Below are 16717 nucleotides of genomic sequence, written 5' to 3' on the forward strand. Positions count from 1 at the left end.
ATATATATATATATATATATATATATATAGAGAGAGAGAGAGAGAGAGAGAGAGAGAGAGAGAGAGAGAGAGTTGAAAGTTAGGTTGGATGAAACTAGTTAAGGACTTTGTATGATATTTATTTTACTTTAGAAAGGAGTGATCGGCAGCAGGCAACAGCTTTTGTCTGTTTGTCCGAAGCAATTAAAGAATGATCTCAGTAGAAAACGTGATATATGTGTTGAAATAATTAAGATGAAACACGAAAAGAAAGTTAGAGTTTTGATTAATTTGTATATTATGAATACATGGTTTTAATCTAAATACAAATAAAATGTGTGTATATATATGTGTGTGTGTATTGGCCGGTCACTGCAATGAAGGAGCGACCAGTCAAACCGGCAGTCTATGCATGGAATGGAAATAATGTTTTGTCTGTTTGTCCATTGTATCCATGGAAGTGGAGTAGCCACCACCCATTTGGATCATCAGAGTTTTTTTAATTGTCTGGTTTTTTTTTTTAAATATATATTGAAATGATATATTTTTTAAAATCAATTTTTAATATTAATATATTCAAATAATATAGAATATTAAAAAATAATAAAGTTTTTAAAAAGCAAAGAAAAACAATCGCTGGTAACTAACGTTCCGTTCCATCAAAGTCATGAAATGCATGTTCTCACTCATCAGTCAACACACAACGAATTTTCCTTTCCTTTGACATAATGTTTGCCTTCAGGGTCGGATCGTCAGAGAGTACAAATCCGTAGGGTAAGATTAGATCTTGCCTGAGAAAACAATTTAGGAATGGCTTCTTCTTCTTCTTCTTCTTCTTCTTCTTCTTCTTCGTCTGTTGTTTTTTTTAACTGTCCTTGCGTCTATGCAAGAAGCCTCTGTCAATCCCACCATCAAACAATGAATTGAATTCAGCTTCCAGTGTTGCTGTCTTTGTGGAGTTATCTGACTCTATTCAGAAAGGGATCTTCATAAATGGGCCATCCATTGTTTATATTAGAGGAGGTACTGTTTAGCCCAATATTCTCTCAGGTTAATCTTTACTTACTCAGCCCAAATCGTCCATCAAACTCAGCCCATCTCTACTCCACTCTGAACCCTGAAGTCCATCTTTAAAATACACAAAACCCTAACCTCAAACTGCTAGCTATCCTCTCTTAAACCCTAAATCACACGCGTACTGCTTGTTCACACTGCACTGATCTGATAGTGATAACCAACAGCAGCCTGCAGGTATACCTCCCCTTCTTCAACTGTCACCGTCTGTCCATTATGGCAGCCCTTCCAACACCATCTGGTTTTAGCCCCAAAACCGTGGAGAAAGCTGTGAACGCTCTTCTCAAATGGAGATCATCCAAATTGAATACCCAAAAGCCTCAACTACTGGAACATGACGAGTTTTTCTACCTTATCTTAACCCTAAAAAAGATCCCACATAAGGGTGTCAGCCGCATCAACGCCCACAAAATCCCTCTCCCTTGCCCCTTAACCAACCCTCTAACTGAAGCCCCTGAGCTCTGCTTAATCATCGATGACAGACCCAAATCAGGCCTCAATAAAGATGCTGCCAAGAAGAAGATTCAAAACGACAACATACCCATCTCCAAAATCATCAAGATTTCCAAGCTCAAGACCGATTACCGTCCCTTTGAGGCTAAGAGGAAACTCTGTGATTCTTATGATATGTTCTTTGCGGATAAAAGGGTGGTTCCTCTCTTGCCTAAGATGTTAGGGAAACAGTTTTTTAAGAAGAAGAAGATTCCGATGACTTTGGATTTGAAGCACCAAAATTGGAAGGAGCAGATTGACAAGGCGTGTGGGTCTGCCTTGTTGTTCCTGAGGACTGGAACTTGTAGTGTGGTGAAGGTAGGGAGGGTTTCGATGAGTAGAGAGGAGATTTCCAAAAATGTGATGGCTGCTATTAATGGGATCGCGGAGATTGTGCCCAGGAAGTGGGGTGGTATTAGGTCTTTCCATTTGAAGTTGCTTGATAGCCTGGCTTTGCCTGTTTATCAGGCAGTCCCTGATTTGAAGTTGAAGATTGATGGTAGTGCAAAAGAGCAGGAGGAGGAGGATGTGGCTGCTGAGGAGGAAGATAAGGTTAAAGAGGGGAAAATTGGGAAAAAGAAGGGAAGGATACATGAGGTTAGATATATGGATAATAACGATGATGGTCGGGTTGTTGATGAGGATGAATTGGGGAGAGACTTTGAAGGGGATATTGATAACCATGCTGATGATCATGTTGAAAAGGGCAGTGATGAATTATTGAATAAGAAGAGAAAGATGGGAGATAATAAAGGGAAAGGTGAGAAGAAGGTAGCTAAGTTGAAGAAAGAAGATGGTTTCAAGAAAAAGAAGGCAAAGAATGAAGATGTTACCAAGCAAAAGAAGATAAAGAAAAATGCTTTGGCTTTAGAGAGTGGGGGAATGCAAGTGAAGGATAACAAGAAGAAGAAAAGATTGGCTGCATGATGATTGAATGCCGCTTCCTGGAGAGTCCACACAAGGAAATTTGCTGCTTGCTTAACTTGGAGAGAATCAGTGCATGGTTCTATGCCTGTCCTTTTAGCAGTTTTGGTCTGAGGTTTTAATTATGGTATTCATGATGTCAACTCTTTTTTTTTAGTTTATTTATATTCAGAAATTTAATATGAAAGTTTTTTTTCTCCTTAATTATGTTTCTTGATTATGGAGAACAGACAGAGTGGTAATTTGATAGTCAGTCTTTCATTGGATAGAGTTCAAATTTACTTTCTTATCTCCTAAATTGTAAGTTTTCTGCATGATGGGTGGAATGCAGTTTGAGTTCAAATGTTGCATAAACTGGAATTAGGCTTATTTATTTATACTGATACTTCAACCTGGTGGTTCCATATGTTGGCTTGCAAGCAAACTGGAAGTCGTTGGTCGTCTGATATGAATTGTGTCGGACATCCTTACGGACTGGCTAGGGAACTTGCTCCTAACATGTAGTGTTGCGAACTTGCAGAATACCGGTTTCTGAGGAAATTGTGAGTCAGAGGAGGCTTATAAAATGACATGTAGTTGGGAGGAGGCTAAAAAATAGAAAAGAAAAAAAAGGTTACCAAGGAGAGGGATTTTTTAGATGGGATCTTATAGTGTCAAAGCAGTTCTGCACCTAAAGACTGATCCTATTCGATCTGATTGTTCTAGATGCTGTCAATCTCTAATTTGATTGTCTTAATTCTCAAAAGCTTGCATGCTGTCCCTGCCCAATTGCTTTTTGAATGAGCTAATTAGGATTTGAGCGTGCTGAGATTGGATAAAAGCGGGGTCAAATTGAAATTTAAGGTTTTCATTTGCCCCTTCTATCTTCTTAAAAGAGCTTTATAGGAGATTTGAGCCATTCTCCACTTCACACGATGTTTCTGCCAACGGATATCCATACAAACACGGGGTATTCTTGAGAGCATCCATGCTTCCTAGGTAGATATCCATGCAAACACGCAAGCATGCAAATGCATTTGCCAAAGGACTTAACAGCAGCCACATCGTGAAACTGTGCACAAGAAAATTACTGAGCATAGAAAAAGGTGTTTAGACATGAACCTATACATTCCTTTTGATTGTGCACAATATATACACTCTCAAAATCCAATTATCCGGGGGAGGGGGATGAGCTAGCATAGCAAGACATGGTGAGCGCAAAACATCAAGCTGGGCCATTGCAGATGTTGATTCTGCCTTCCTGGAAACCTACATGGTGAATATGTCAACTTAAAGAGTAGTTCAATGTATACAAATCTGAATTCCTAGTCTCTGATATAACATTAGAAAACAGATGAAATCATTACTGATATGATTGGAACCCAATTGAAGATGGGGGCGCAGGCACAGTCACAGTCACAGGCGAAAGATTATTTCATTATTTTTCGCATCATTCACAAAGATTATTTAATGACAGGGCAACCCAAAAATACAGGGCCAGTTTACATTGTTGCAACAACACGAGTTTACATCTTAAAACTTGTTTCAAAATTTTTAACCCCCAATTAGATCTAAAGTTTGTGTTCTTTGGTTTGTTTTTCTGCATCCAATTGAAGATAGGGGCTCACACACACACACACACACACACGCACGCACCCACCAAGGCACAGGCACCTGCATAAATACTCAACAAAGGAAATGAAAGTGGAGAGAAAAAAAATGGCTCAGTGAAAAATAGTGTAACTTGGAGGTCCAAACATGTAATGGACGATTAAAAAAACACTAAAGTGCAACTATTGGAAAAGTAGGTAGCAAAAAATTGCATGAGATAACTCTGCAACCCAAAACAAAGTCCAAGTGTTTTTTAATTTGAATGCAGAGCACAACATCTGGCACTTCACAACTTCCTACTTTCCATGTCAAATATGGCAAATTCTCTAAACAAGCTATTCCAGGTTTTCACTCACTTAATTTTTTAATTTGTGTGGCTGTAATGCACCGCGGATATATTTATCTGCTATAAGATATAAATGATCACTTACTTTCAAAGTCCTAGAAAAAAATGTTGCACCACTCAATGCCACTGCTTTCTCAGCAGAATCCTTGATGGAAAAGGCAACATGAGCAGCTCTAAAAGAAGAATATAAGATACAGTCAACCGATATAGTCTCAAAATAATATATATCAGACTAAAGACCCTGTTAATCAGAAAAATAACATGGCTGAAATTTGATGTCTAGCCCTCTCTGGCCAGTGGTTTTGTCGGTCAAGATCACTACATTCTCAACCACTCCACACTTGGCAAAGTACAATCATAGAGCTTCTTTTGTTGCTGCAAAATGTACCTGTATCTTAATTATGAGACATCTTGAAGTATATGAGGAGACTTTTAGGAAACAATACACAGGGATAAGTTCAGAGTATCAATATGTTTCTGAATTGGTAACATTTCTAAATTTGTAAAGCAGAAAATGCTCTCATGGTAATCTGGTGCGAGTAAAAATAATTTTAGAAAGAAAAAATAATTTAGGAAAGAAAAGAGCCGCAGGAGAACAAGAAAAAAAATACTTTAAGAAAGAAGAAGAGGAAGGCAATTTTCATTAACACTTTCCAAGTAAGGCATGGTTAAGCTACTGTCTTCCACTATCTACATGTTAAACTCTGTTGCTTATTGGGCTTGGAAACATTTCAGATCTTGTACATATCAGAAAAGAAGCTGATAAGCAGAAATTACGGACTTTGATTGCCTAAATTCTGGTAAAAAATATGCACAGAAAAGAAAGAAGGGATTGAAACTTCCTGTAGATTCAGCAACTGAAAGTATTTGTGACTTGCTAATATGAGCCAAAAAACAACATTCTGAAAATGAATCAATGCTCCCATTTAAAACACCCATGACTTGTCAGTAAACAATGCAACACAGAAGAAGAGAAAGATTGCGAAACATTTGATTGACTTTACATTTGTCACAAACACAGTTCTCATCTTGGTATCTTCTTCTGCATGGATTTTTCCATCTGCAAATGCACAAGGTAATAAAATTTAATGCATGATGATATCCACTAAGAACAATAGAAAACTCAACAATCATTGTCAACTTGTCAAGCAAGATAAAAAAGGAGGACCATCTTTATTATTTGAATCTAGAAAGCAGAAGGGAAATCTTGGAGATCCATATAAGATGGCAAAACACCAAGTTGTAATCCTAAACCAGCTGGGCTCAGCTTAATTAGATGATAGACTGAAACATTGAAACCAAAAAATCTACACTTTGACATTATTATGGAACTCTTTATTTAAAATGATTCTACTAAATTAATATAAGACCACATCGTTCATGAAGATACAAGTTGCATCACCAATGCAGAATTAATTTGAATGGAAAATCAGACATGTTGTGCATTTATTTCCTAATCTATGAAATGTGTTCATTCTTTACTCATGTTAGATACCAGATTGCTCCTAAGGAAAAGAAAAGTGCAGCATACACAGGTCAAAAGTGTTCAGGTTCCCCTCTTCAAAATTAATCAGCTTCCACCCTCCATTCTCCTTTCCTTTCTTACAAAGACAGGCATCTATGCCATTTTCATTGCCCTATCTCTGTGCATAGTCTTTTTTTTTTCTTTTTTTCTTTGAGGTGCCATGTAAAGTTTCTGTGTGTGTGGTGCAGGAGAAGTGATCAAGTTATGGAAATAACCTACCAGAACGTGACAATAAATTGGACTTTCCATCTTTCTCCATCTCAACTTGCTTTGACCGAAGCTTAGACAGTTCCAATTCAATTTTATGTAGTTTCTGTTTCACATCTAGCACTTCCTGCAAAACAAAAGGCTTTCAAAGCTTCGACACACTGATCACATATTCTCATCGTATTTTAGGGGAGTGAGATAAGAAGGAAATCAACTCTTTAATAAGATCAACTCTGTCACTGCCCAAAATAGAAAAGTAAAATCCTCTCTTAGTTGCTGTTTCCCATAGCCTAAACCCAGACCTTAACACTCATGCAGCATTTATCACCAATTAGCAATGGTTTTGAAGGCAGTAACATACCGAGATCAAATTTGGAGTAGCTTTAGAATTTTCTTTTATTATAGTTGACCATTTAGAAAATTGTGAAAAATCTAGGCACTGAAGCTCCTTCCTGCTACAGCCAGCCAAAGCATCCTGGTCAGTACAAATTTCCCCGAAGTGTCATTTCATCTAATATTGTTTGCAGCATGAGCTTCATGCATCATTCTCGTTGATCTCTCCAATTTCCTGCTCTCAGGCTGGATGTTACCACGGCCAGTAACTCCAGTCATACTCCCTCTAAGTTCACTATTTAAAACAGGAAGCACTGCTTTGTGTTGGTTAAGCAATTCCTGCTTTTGAATCACTGTACCCAAACCATCACACAACTCAACAGTTTTGACCCCTGAAGGTACATCATCACATGGCTTTCCCCATCTATCCCAAACACTAATACGATGTTTTTCCTTCTGGTGGGACTCTGCATGAACAGATCTTGGCAAAGGACATTTTCCTAAAAAAATAGTTGAAAAAGTGTCCACACATGAACATAGTAGATGAAGAAAATGATCATGCATTTAAACACAGTTCACCGATGAGCAAGAAAACGTAAAAGCATGAAAGATTAAACATTTACGCATTTTGCATAATCACAATGAATGCAAATATCAGCACAGTAATCTTTGAGCTATCTTCCTACTGTTCATGTACCACAGATCATCTAGTTATTGCACACAAGATGTCATATAAATTGGCTGCATATGTGGCACCTGATGTGGAGGGTTGTGGATTTCTAAAAGCTGGTTCCCTTCTGGGTATAAGCTGATTAAATAGCATGTTGCAGCTACTATGGACGATCTGCTGTACAATGAGGCAATGCTCAAGTTAAACTAGAAACTGTAGAGAAGAAGCCAGAAAAGCCAAATAATAGATGTGGCTACACCAACCTTCGTTGCTTTATCAATACACTGAGAATTTTGCTTTGAATTGGAAGAGCTTTCTTTCCTCAAAGATTCATTTGCCAAGGAATTATAAAGAACATTCTCAGAAGCACCAATCTTTCCGTGACGCTCAGTCTTGCAAGGCCGTGACAATACTTTTTTTGAAGTGATCTCAGATGATAGAGAAGAAGAACTTTGAACTTGTTCTCTTCAGTAAGTTGACCGTGATTGACATTACAGAAGTTAGGATCAGAAGTAGTTGGCAACTGGCGCATCTGATCATCTTTGATCTGCAATTACAAAAAAATATCAAATCAAATTCCACTACTTGGATTCATGCATGGTGATTAAACACATATATTATGTAATCCAAGTTGGATTACCACAAAAACATCCATAGTGCTACTATCATGGCCATGACTCTGAAAATCCTTTAATTTGTTGATCTTGGAATCCTTAGCGCATGGAGTGGTGATATTGACATTCTTTGCATCTGATAATAAACAAATATCCTTGTTGGACTGATGGACATATTTCAAAAGAAGATCCCACAACCTTTACAGAAAACATAATAAGGGGAAACGTATTAGCAACTTCACAGCAATTTGACGCTAAGAAGAGAAAATATAACAACGAATACGGATAATCTAACGAAAGCTAAAGTAAATAAAAATCAATCTTTTCCTGGATTGCTCAAAACAATGCATTGTTGACAATGTGGCTGCTCTATCTTTAACACAAGCGTCACAATTGATAATTGCTTTGAGGTTATAGGACTAATAAGTTACCATCTTAATCGAAATTGAAGCAATTAGAGATTTAAGTAGTAAAAATGAAATTAAAACAAGTAGAAAGGGTGGTTTAGAGTTACCAAGAAACAAACTCCTGAGTCCTTTGACCAAGAAATGCTTCGAGATCGTGTCTGGCCTGCTCTTGATTCTTCCCATTACAAACAAGCACTGTAATATACTCCTGGAAGAAGAAGAAGACCACCATTATAATTTTCATTTTGATTTTTAATAAAAGAAAAAGGAAGACAAAGTTGTAAAGTCAGGTTTGTGAGCGGCTAGAAGCACAAAACAATGATGATATTAAAAAAAAGGGGAAGGAAAATGCAATTAAATTGATAGAATGTAGGAGGAGAAGAGAACTGGTTACAATGGATGGGATAAAAAAAGAGAAAGAAAAAGAGTAGGAATTACAGCAAGGACATGGTCGTGGGAGTAAGAGTGACGGAGATGTATGGAAATGGAAGATTTAAGCTTGGAAGCCACTGCTGACTTTCTTTTCAACTTGAATGAAGTTGAAGCTGCTGCTGCTGCATCATCATCTTGTGCCGATATTACGCCGATTCCACCCATTCCTTATTTAATTATTAACTTTTTTACCAGAGAAGCGGAGGAGTAGCGATTTCAGAAGCGTATTAGCTGGTCAACATCACTATTTTCTATACTGCTACAGCGAGTTCTAACATACCGCCGTCGGCGCCACCTCTTGTTTTTCTTTCTATTTCTAATCAGAAACCAAAACAAAAGCGTTCCTTGTCAGTTATTTATTTATTATTACGCAGTCGGGCAGGGGAGAGAGAGGGGTTGATTTCGCTCTTCACACACTCCTCGAAACTGACAAAAACATTTCCTCTCTTTCTATGATTTTGCCTTTGCGTTTCCAGAATCTCCCCTTTTTTTTCCTTGAGAATGGCGGACCGCAACCAACTGAGAACTCGTTTGTTTCTAATCGTTATAGATATTTTGTTTTTAATATTTATTTTTAAAAATTTTTAAAAAAATTTTATTTTTATATTAATTTGTATTTTTATTTTTATAATTATTATTTTTTTTTTATTGAAAATATTTATTGATTTGATTATAGATATTAATTATTCGTTATAGATATTAATTTGATTCTCATTTTTTCAATTATTACTTATTTTATTTGAAATAATTTATGAAATGTTGATTATTATTATTTTAATTTCTTCATCTTTTATTTTTTTAATTTTTTAGATTTGATCTCTATTATTTTAATTATTATTTATTTTATTTAAGATAATTTATAAAATTATATTTTTTTTTCAATTTCATTCTCATTCAACTTTTTAATGTGTAAGATTTGTTTCTTATTATTTTAATAAACTTGAGAAAAATAAAATGTTAATAAGTTATTTTCCCGCTCATTTTCCATGACATAACCAAATACTGGAAAGTATTTTCCAGTTTATTTTTCATTACACTACCAAATATCAAAAAATATTTTCTCAGAATTTACTTTCTCAAAATTTACTTTCCTCGAAATTTATTTTTCAAAAGAAAACTAGGGGCCTGAATTTCATTTTCTTTCTTTAGGTTTTACTACACAGTTCTGTGCTCTCACCGCATGGAAAGGGATGGGCCATGCTCTTAGATTTGGTTTGGTGGGTGCCCAATGGATCGAGCACAGAACTTTCCCCCATGCTGGACCCAAAAGAGATTTTCATCCATCCATCTAACTTCTTGGGCTAAAATGCTTTGTTCCATATAAACATTTATGGGCTCTTTACCCAAGCAAGGGGGCTCAAGAAATGATCGCCTCCATGGATTTTTTTTTTTTTTTTTTCCTGATAATTTTTTCTCTAGTTATTCAGTTGGAAGGCGCATTAACTAGTATCTCCATGTTTTTCTTGTATAATTCTTCTTCTTCTAGTTCTCTTTATCATTAATGACAAACTCATTAATGAGGATCATACTTATTTATTTTAATGAATACAAAACATTCTAACTTTTATATTAATTGTAGATCAATTTACGCTGTTGTATTTGTTTCAAGTTATAGATTATTATTATTTGATTATTTTTTATTAACTCAGAGACTTAAAATATCAACCAAAAACAAGAAAGAAACTCTTTAAAGGTATGTTTATTAGAGGCAGAAATAAACTTTTTAAAAGTGTATTTTAATTAAAAAAATATTAAATTAATTTTTTTTAATGTTTTATTATGATTTTGATATATTAATATAAAGAATAAAATAAAAATACATGAAAAACTTATTTTAATATATTTTTATGTAAAAAATATTATTTGAAACTATAATGTATTATAATACCAAACACTCTTTATAGATTGTGATCCAAATTGAGATGTATTATGTTATTTTCATCATATATTTAGAAAAGATTCAGCGTTGTTAATTTTTTAAATTAATGTAGGTGTTTGAGTTAATTTGTATGCATCTCGATTAATTTCATGAGTTTTGAAATTAATAAGCATGTAGGTATTTAATAACTCTGAAGTTTGTGAGACTCGAACTAGTAATTTTTAAAAACAAATTTATAATATGATAAGTTAAGTTAGATATAGTGTTATTGATATTATTAATAACAGCATGGCAGTTGGAGATCTCTGTAAAGAGAAGTTAAAAAGGATATTGTGGATGAGATAGCTATTAAAGAAATTTAAATTTAAAAGAAGAGAGAGAAAGATTCGAGAATAAATGATCGTTGTTGTTATTATTACTATAATAAAAAATGTTGGCTATTTCCCTTATGATAAAAACAAAAAGATAAAGAAAGAAATGGGTGGGTGGTCACAAGAAAAGCAGATAGTTAAGACAACTCCAATCCATCATCCAACGACTATTTATGTCTCTTCTCTTTTCTCTCGTCCTCGGTTTAATGACTTTCCTCTTTTATTTTTGTTTTTTTTTGTTTTTAATGCTTGAGAGTGAAAATAGTATTATAGTGTTTATTTTTTAAAATATTTTTTATTAAAAATATATTAAGATATATTTTTTTATTTTTTTAAAAATATTTTTGATATTAATGTATTAAATGATAAAACATATAATAATAATTTCAACAAAAAAAATTTAAATTTTTGAGAAACCACATTTTTAAATGCTACCCTGTTTAGAATTTGTTTATTTTTGTATCTTAAAAATATATATATTTTTAAAATAAATGTTTTTTTATTTAAATTAATTTTTTTATAATATTAAAAATAATTATTTTAATAATTTTTTTAAAAAACATACTTTAAAAAAACTAACCGCAGTTCGAAATAAATCGTAGCTTACCGCAACGGTCTTCTTTCTCTCACATCTCTCTGCCTCTGCTTCTCCCTCAAAAATTTGAAATGTTTTTGTGTCTCTCTCTCTCTCTAACTCTGGACCGTTAATTATTATTATAAATCCAAAAAGCAGGTACTTTTGAAAATGTTGTTGTTTCTTTCTTGGACAACGAGCCCCCCCCTCTCGATTTGTAAAACTTGAAATAATAGACAGAGAGAGAGAGAGACCAAGGGTGGGTGAATCTTGGTCTCACTTTGTCTTCTCTTTCATTCCACTCAGTCATGTATTCAAATAAAATCCCTTCGCTACTCTAGCAGCGCCAGTAATCCTAGCTCCTCCTCCTTCTCTTGTTCTTTACTTACCCTCAAACCTTCTCTTTTAAATAAAACCTGTTCTTTCTCTGTTCCATTCCCTCACCAATACAATACCTTCGCTATGGGTGCTTGTTTTAGCAAGAAAAATAATGAAGTTTCCTCTTCTCCTTCTTTGAAAGCAGCTGCGGCTCCTGCTTCACAACCAGTTCTAAATCACCCACATAATACTAACAATGCCACTCTCAAAGTAGATCAGAAGAATGAGATCACAATCAAGAACAAGATAGTTGAGCAAAAAGAGGTGGTCACCAAACAAGTCGTAGAAGAAGAGGAAGAAGAAGACAGCTTACTCAAGAAAGAAATTTTTGTCATCAAACACAGGAAAAGCCATGATAGAGACAAACGCATCCCTCCTCCCAACGAAGATGGTCCTGCTGCCAACGCTAATGCATCTGCTGCTGCTGCTGCTGCTGGTGAAATAGTATTGGCGAACAGCAACACCAATGCTGGTGTTAATAATGTGGTTGTCAGAACATCAAGCTGCACAAAAGAAGAGGTAGATGCCATTCTCATACAGTGTGGAAGGCTTAGTCGCAGCAACTCCTCTGGAGCTGGAAAGCCTCTTTCTTCTGGCAGAAAGTATTCTGGCTCCAAGAGGAGTTATGACTTTGATAATAATAATGACCAGGACCAAGATGTCAAGCCTACCACTTCTGCCGATTATGATTCTAGAAGGAAGGGCAATGACGACGACGAGGGCGAGGTTACAGCGGAGAGAAGGCAGCATCGCCAACGCCACCGCCAACGCCAATCCAGCAGGCCTTCTGCTTCTCCTTCTGCTCAAGGGAGGAGAAGGACACCCAGCAGGGAAAGAGACCAGAACCAGCGCTCCGGAAGCAGAGAGAGGGCCAGTGGTAGCAGTGGCAGAAGGGTGAGTCGATCACCGGGTAGAAGATCAGAAATAGCCCAAAATACAAGCATTACTCCTGGAAATCCTAATGCTACTATTCCTGGTAACAATACTGGTGGTACTGGTAATAGGCCTGGAAAAATGGTATCAGTCCCTGCCACTGTTTCTTCTTTAGTGATGGATAAAAGCAACAACATTGGAGTTGAACCGCAAGCAACGGCTGGAACTAAGCGCATCTCGGTGAAGAGAAATGTTGGTGAGGCAGCGGTGGCAGGCTCCAGGACAGCTGCATCCCCACGCTCCCAATCTCCTGCCAGAGCCAATGCTAAGACTTCTAATGAGAATAATCAGCAGCCATGTCTTAGCCGCAGCAATTCAAGAAAAGCAGACCAATCTCCTTACAGAAGAAACCCATTGAGCGAAATTGACCCCAATTCATTACAGCATTCACAACCATCTGGCAACAAGGCTACCTGCACCAGCAACAACAGATCACAAATCAGAAACAAAGATATTGAAGGACAAGCGGTGGCCAAGGAAACTTTCAATCCTCTGAATCAGGTAACAGTTTTTTACTAGAGGAGGAGGGTTCTATTCACTATGCATGGTTCTTTGTAAAATGAATCCGCTAATGAAGGTTACAGATTTGGTCAAGATGAAGAAATTTATAATATCATAGCCGCTCATGGTTATTTTCGCCAATTGATCTTTCAATACTCTAGTTTTAGCAACTCTCGTTTAAATGGTTTCAATTTTAACCAATCTGTAATTGATAATATCTAAGCTTATATTATTGAAGTTACGAATGAACATAATAGTGTTCATAATTTCCCTCTAGAACTAAGACAAATTTCAACCAAACTTTTGTCCTAGTGGTGCGATCTCTTCTTTTTCACAGTGGTCTTTTTTGAGCATGTGCCAGCTAAAGAGGCTACTAATACTGTTTCTTTGGAACATAAAATTTGCCTTTATGCATCCTTTTCAGACTCCAATGAAGAAGCAAAATTCTGAGAAAAACAACAGAGTCAATGTTCAAGTGGCAAATTACAGATGCAGTAGCATGGCTTCACTGGAAAACAAGCTTTCAAAGGAACAACAATTGGAAGAGGCCAAAGGACATCCACCAGTCACGACCAATGTGGTAGACTTGGGAGGTGAAAGCTTGAAGCCCCAAGCATTAACCAGAAGCAGGTCGGCAAGGCGATCGCGAGACCTGGACCTCAATCCTGAAACTTTATTGAATTCTACTCCATCATATACCGCACTATTGCTGGAAGACATTCAAAATTTTCACCAGAAGAACACTCCTCCTTCCTTTTCACTCCCAGCTTGTGTCACCAAGGCCTGCTCCATTCTTGAAGCGGTCGCAGACCTCAATTCCACTACAAGCTCCAACCTGTCATGTGCCTTCTCTGATGATAGAATAAGCCCCCCTGCAGTGGCTGCTGTTAATCTTGTTGGGAAGAAACTACCTGAGGCAAAAGACCCATTTGTAGAATCTGAGGTAATTGCAAGTGATGATCTTATGGAGCCAAGCTTTCACAAGTATGTAACCGTGAGAAGAGGAGGAGGTACATTGTGCGGGGAAGACATGGATGGTCAAGAATCCTCAGGAAGTAACAGCTTTGTTGGTGGCAGCCAACAGCATTTAGGATTGTCTACCTCTTCATGGGAACCCAATTCAGCTGATTCAACCGATCGCTGGTCTTCAAGATCCAACACGAGAGATGAGGATGACAAGAGTCCTCTGGGATATCAAAAGCATGGATTACCTGAAACAGGGCGTGACGTGGAACAGGCCAGGAGAGCATTCAGTGGACAGAGGACTGGAATTGGACGTGGGAGACTTGGTACAAGTAAAAATGCTCACACAACTCCTATCCTTGCAACTGCTACTCAAACATAATCCACTCAGTTGTGTTGTTTTCAAATTCCACGCAGTTGTGGCCCTTTTTAACTTTCAGTTTCAAAGGTTACTTCGTTGATGGTTGCAAACTTGCAACCTGTTTTCTTGTTAATTCAAATAGACTCATTCTTCCCTTGTTCAACAAGAGTTGGATGCCAGTCCGGGATAATTAGGGAAGAAACTCCCTTTTATTCATATGCTGAAATCACAAGCATCGCTGCATATGGAGCTAAATTCTGAATAGTTTCATTAAAAAAATATATGAACATCATGAATAGTTTACACAAAAAAGAGCTAAATTCTGAATAGTTTCAGTTAAATATGAACACCATGAACACACAATAATATATATGTTGGTTGTATAGAAGAGAAAGCTGTCTTATATTCTTAAAATGCAAAAGATCGTATCTTTATTGAATATCAAGGCATTTATTTATATAATAGGAATGAAACTAAATTGCAAGAAAATCTCCTTGCATATCAAATCTTTCTGTTAAACCGGTCATAGCCATAAAAATAACAACAAATAAAAAATTAATTCTGCTTCTTGAGTCACTCTGAAAAAAAGCTTTAAATGAGGTCCTTGTCTATAAGGGTTTTGTCGGCAATCTATTTAGTAGAAAAGCTATTGTGTTCACTAACTCAGCCCAAAATTTCTTTAACAACCTTTTATCATGAAGAAAACATCTTGTCATCTCTATCACCATTTTATTTTTTTTCTCTCCATAACTCTATTATGCAGAGGGGCATATGGTGTTGTTAATTGATGTTCAATACCTGCATCTTCATAAAACCCGTTAAACCTTTTAGAAGTATATTTAATTTTATTATCGGTTGTGATCACTTGAATTTTGTATTTCAAACCATGCTTTGAACTTTCCAAATATATCAACAATCTCAGCTTTGAATTTCATAAAATAAATCCATCACATTCTAAAATAATCATCAATAAAGGAAATATATACTTATTGCCATTTAGAGATAACATGTTCATTGGTTCTCTAATATCTATGTGTATTAATTACAGATTCTATGTGGTTCTTTAGGCCTTACTTTGTTGAAAAGGAAACCTTGATAGTTTTTCATATTAACAAACATCATATTAACAAACATCATATGTAGGAGAATTATTTTTTCAATTTAGGCAAGGCTTTCACCATATTGTTTTTTTTCATGAAAAGCAAAGCTTATGATGATAATGCCCCATTCTTTTGTGCCAAAGAATCAAATTAATGTCTTCTTTGTGTATAACAACTTACTTGTTATTCATAAAATCTAAGACAAAACTTTTACCTTTCATTTGAACTATGAATATCTCTATATCTTTTGCATTTTCAATCACACAATTATTGTCTTCAAACAACACCTTATAGCCTTTGTTAAATGGTTGAGAAACACTTAACAAGTTTTGATTAATTTCAAGAGAATAAAATATATCTGAAATTAATTTTAAATTTAAGTGTCCTTTAATAGCTACTGTTCATTTGCCTTTTAATGTCAAGTGTGCTCCATTTCCAATTCTAACTTCGAAAACAACAATTCTGTCAAGCTCTCTGAAGAGCTTTCAATCATTAGTCATATGGTTTGTACAACCACTGTCTATAAGCCATCTTCCTGTGAAGTTGTTAGTGGCCAAGCATGATACCACAAACAACTGCTATTTTAGATATTGATCCTCGTCCATCTTGGCTTCTCTATCTTGTTGTTAAGTCTTGCATATCTTTTCCATCTGCCCTAATTGACCACACTTAAAACATTCGTGCATCAAGCCTTCACTAACTTTTTTCTCGTGGATGATTGTTTTTTTCCTTTTATAGTAAGAGCAAAGAGGAAAGTCTTGAGTACTATTGCTTTTGCTATTTTTGATGTTGGATGCAGAACCTGTATGCTTATTGTTCTACTTTGTTTTCTTGTTTTTGCTACCATGACTGTTTTAAGATTTGGCCAAGAAAGCATGTATCCTTTTTTCCTCGTAAGTCTCCTTTGCTCTTATGCCTGCAGTTTATTCAACAATTCAGACAAAATAATATTTGATAAATCTTTTAGGTTTTTCAAAGATAAAATTGTAGCCTTAAATTTTTTAAGAATTGTTACTAGGAACTTTTGAACAATTCTAGAATCATAAAAATTAGTATCAAAGAAT

The 16717-nt window shown here is 35.8% G+C and overlaps 3 protein-coding genes across 15 annotated transcripts; 2 read left to right on the forward strand and 1 right to left on the reverse strand.

Moving 5' to 3' along the window:
- Positions 1-934: 934 nt before the first annotated feature.
- LOC118060556 (uncharacterized) lies at positions 935-2750 on the forward strand. The gene has a single exon (XM_035073786.2). The coding sequence runs from the start codon at positions 1270-1272 to the stop codon at positions 2470-2472; it is 1203 nt and encodes a 400-aa protein (XP_034929677.1). The 5' UTR covers positions 935-1269; the 3' UTR covers positions 2473-2750.
- Positions 2751-3462: 712 nt separating this feature from the next.
- LOC118060557 (uncharacterized) lies at positions 3463-9117 on the reverse strand. 13 transcript variants are annotated; one of them, XM_073403582.1, is made up of 10 exons: positions 8600-9117; positions 8269-8369; positions 7781-7952; positions 7404-7687; positions 7227-7317; positions 6499-6970; positions 6150-6264; positions 5410-5465; positions 4491-4578; positions 3463-3717 (listed from the first exon to the last, which is right to left on the reverse strand). In XM_073403582.1, exons 1-4 carry the CDS (start codon positions 8756-8758, stop codon positions 7463-7465), a joined length of 657 nt encoding a protein of 218 aa, XP_073259683.1. In that variant the 5' UTR covers positions 8759-9117; the 3' UTR covers positions 3463-3717; positions 4491-4578; positions 5410-5465; positions 6150-6264; positions 6499-6970; positions 7227-7317; positions 7404-7462. The 13 variants fall into 13 exon arrangements, with proteins under 13 accessions (XP_073259683.1, XP_073259679.1, XP_073259678.1 ...); XM_073403578.1 differs by having other exon boundaries at positions 4491-4793; XM_073403577.1 differs by having other exon boundaries at positions 4491-5465; positions 7227-7314.
- Positions 9118-11645: 2528 nt separating this feature from the next.
- On the forward strand, positions 11646-14825 carry LOC118060696 (uncharacterized protein At1g65710). The gene is made up of 2 exons (XM_035073958.2): positions 11646-13229; positions 13654-14825. The coding sequence occupies exons 1-2, from the start codon at positions 11880-11882 to the stop codon at positions 14572-14574; spliced, it is 2271 nt and encodes a 756-aa protein (XP_034929849.1). The 5' UTR covers positions 11646-11879; the 3' UTR covers positions 14575-14825.
- Positions 14826-16717: the final 1892 nt, after the last annotated feature.

Source organism: Populus alba, chromosome 12, assembly GCF_005239225.2.
Source record: "Populus alba chromosome 12, ASM523922v2, whole genome shotgun sequence".
In the NCBI taxonomy this organism is placed as follows: Eukaryota; Viridiplantae; Streptophyta; class Magnoliopsida; order Malpighiales; family Salicaceae; genus Populus; species Populus alba.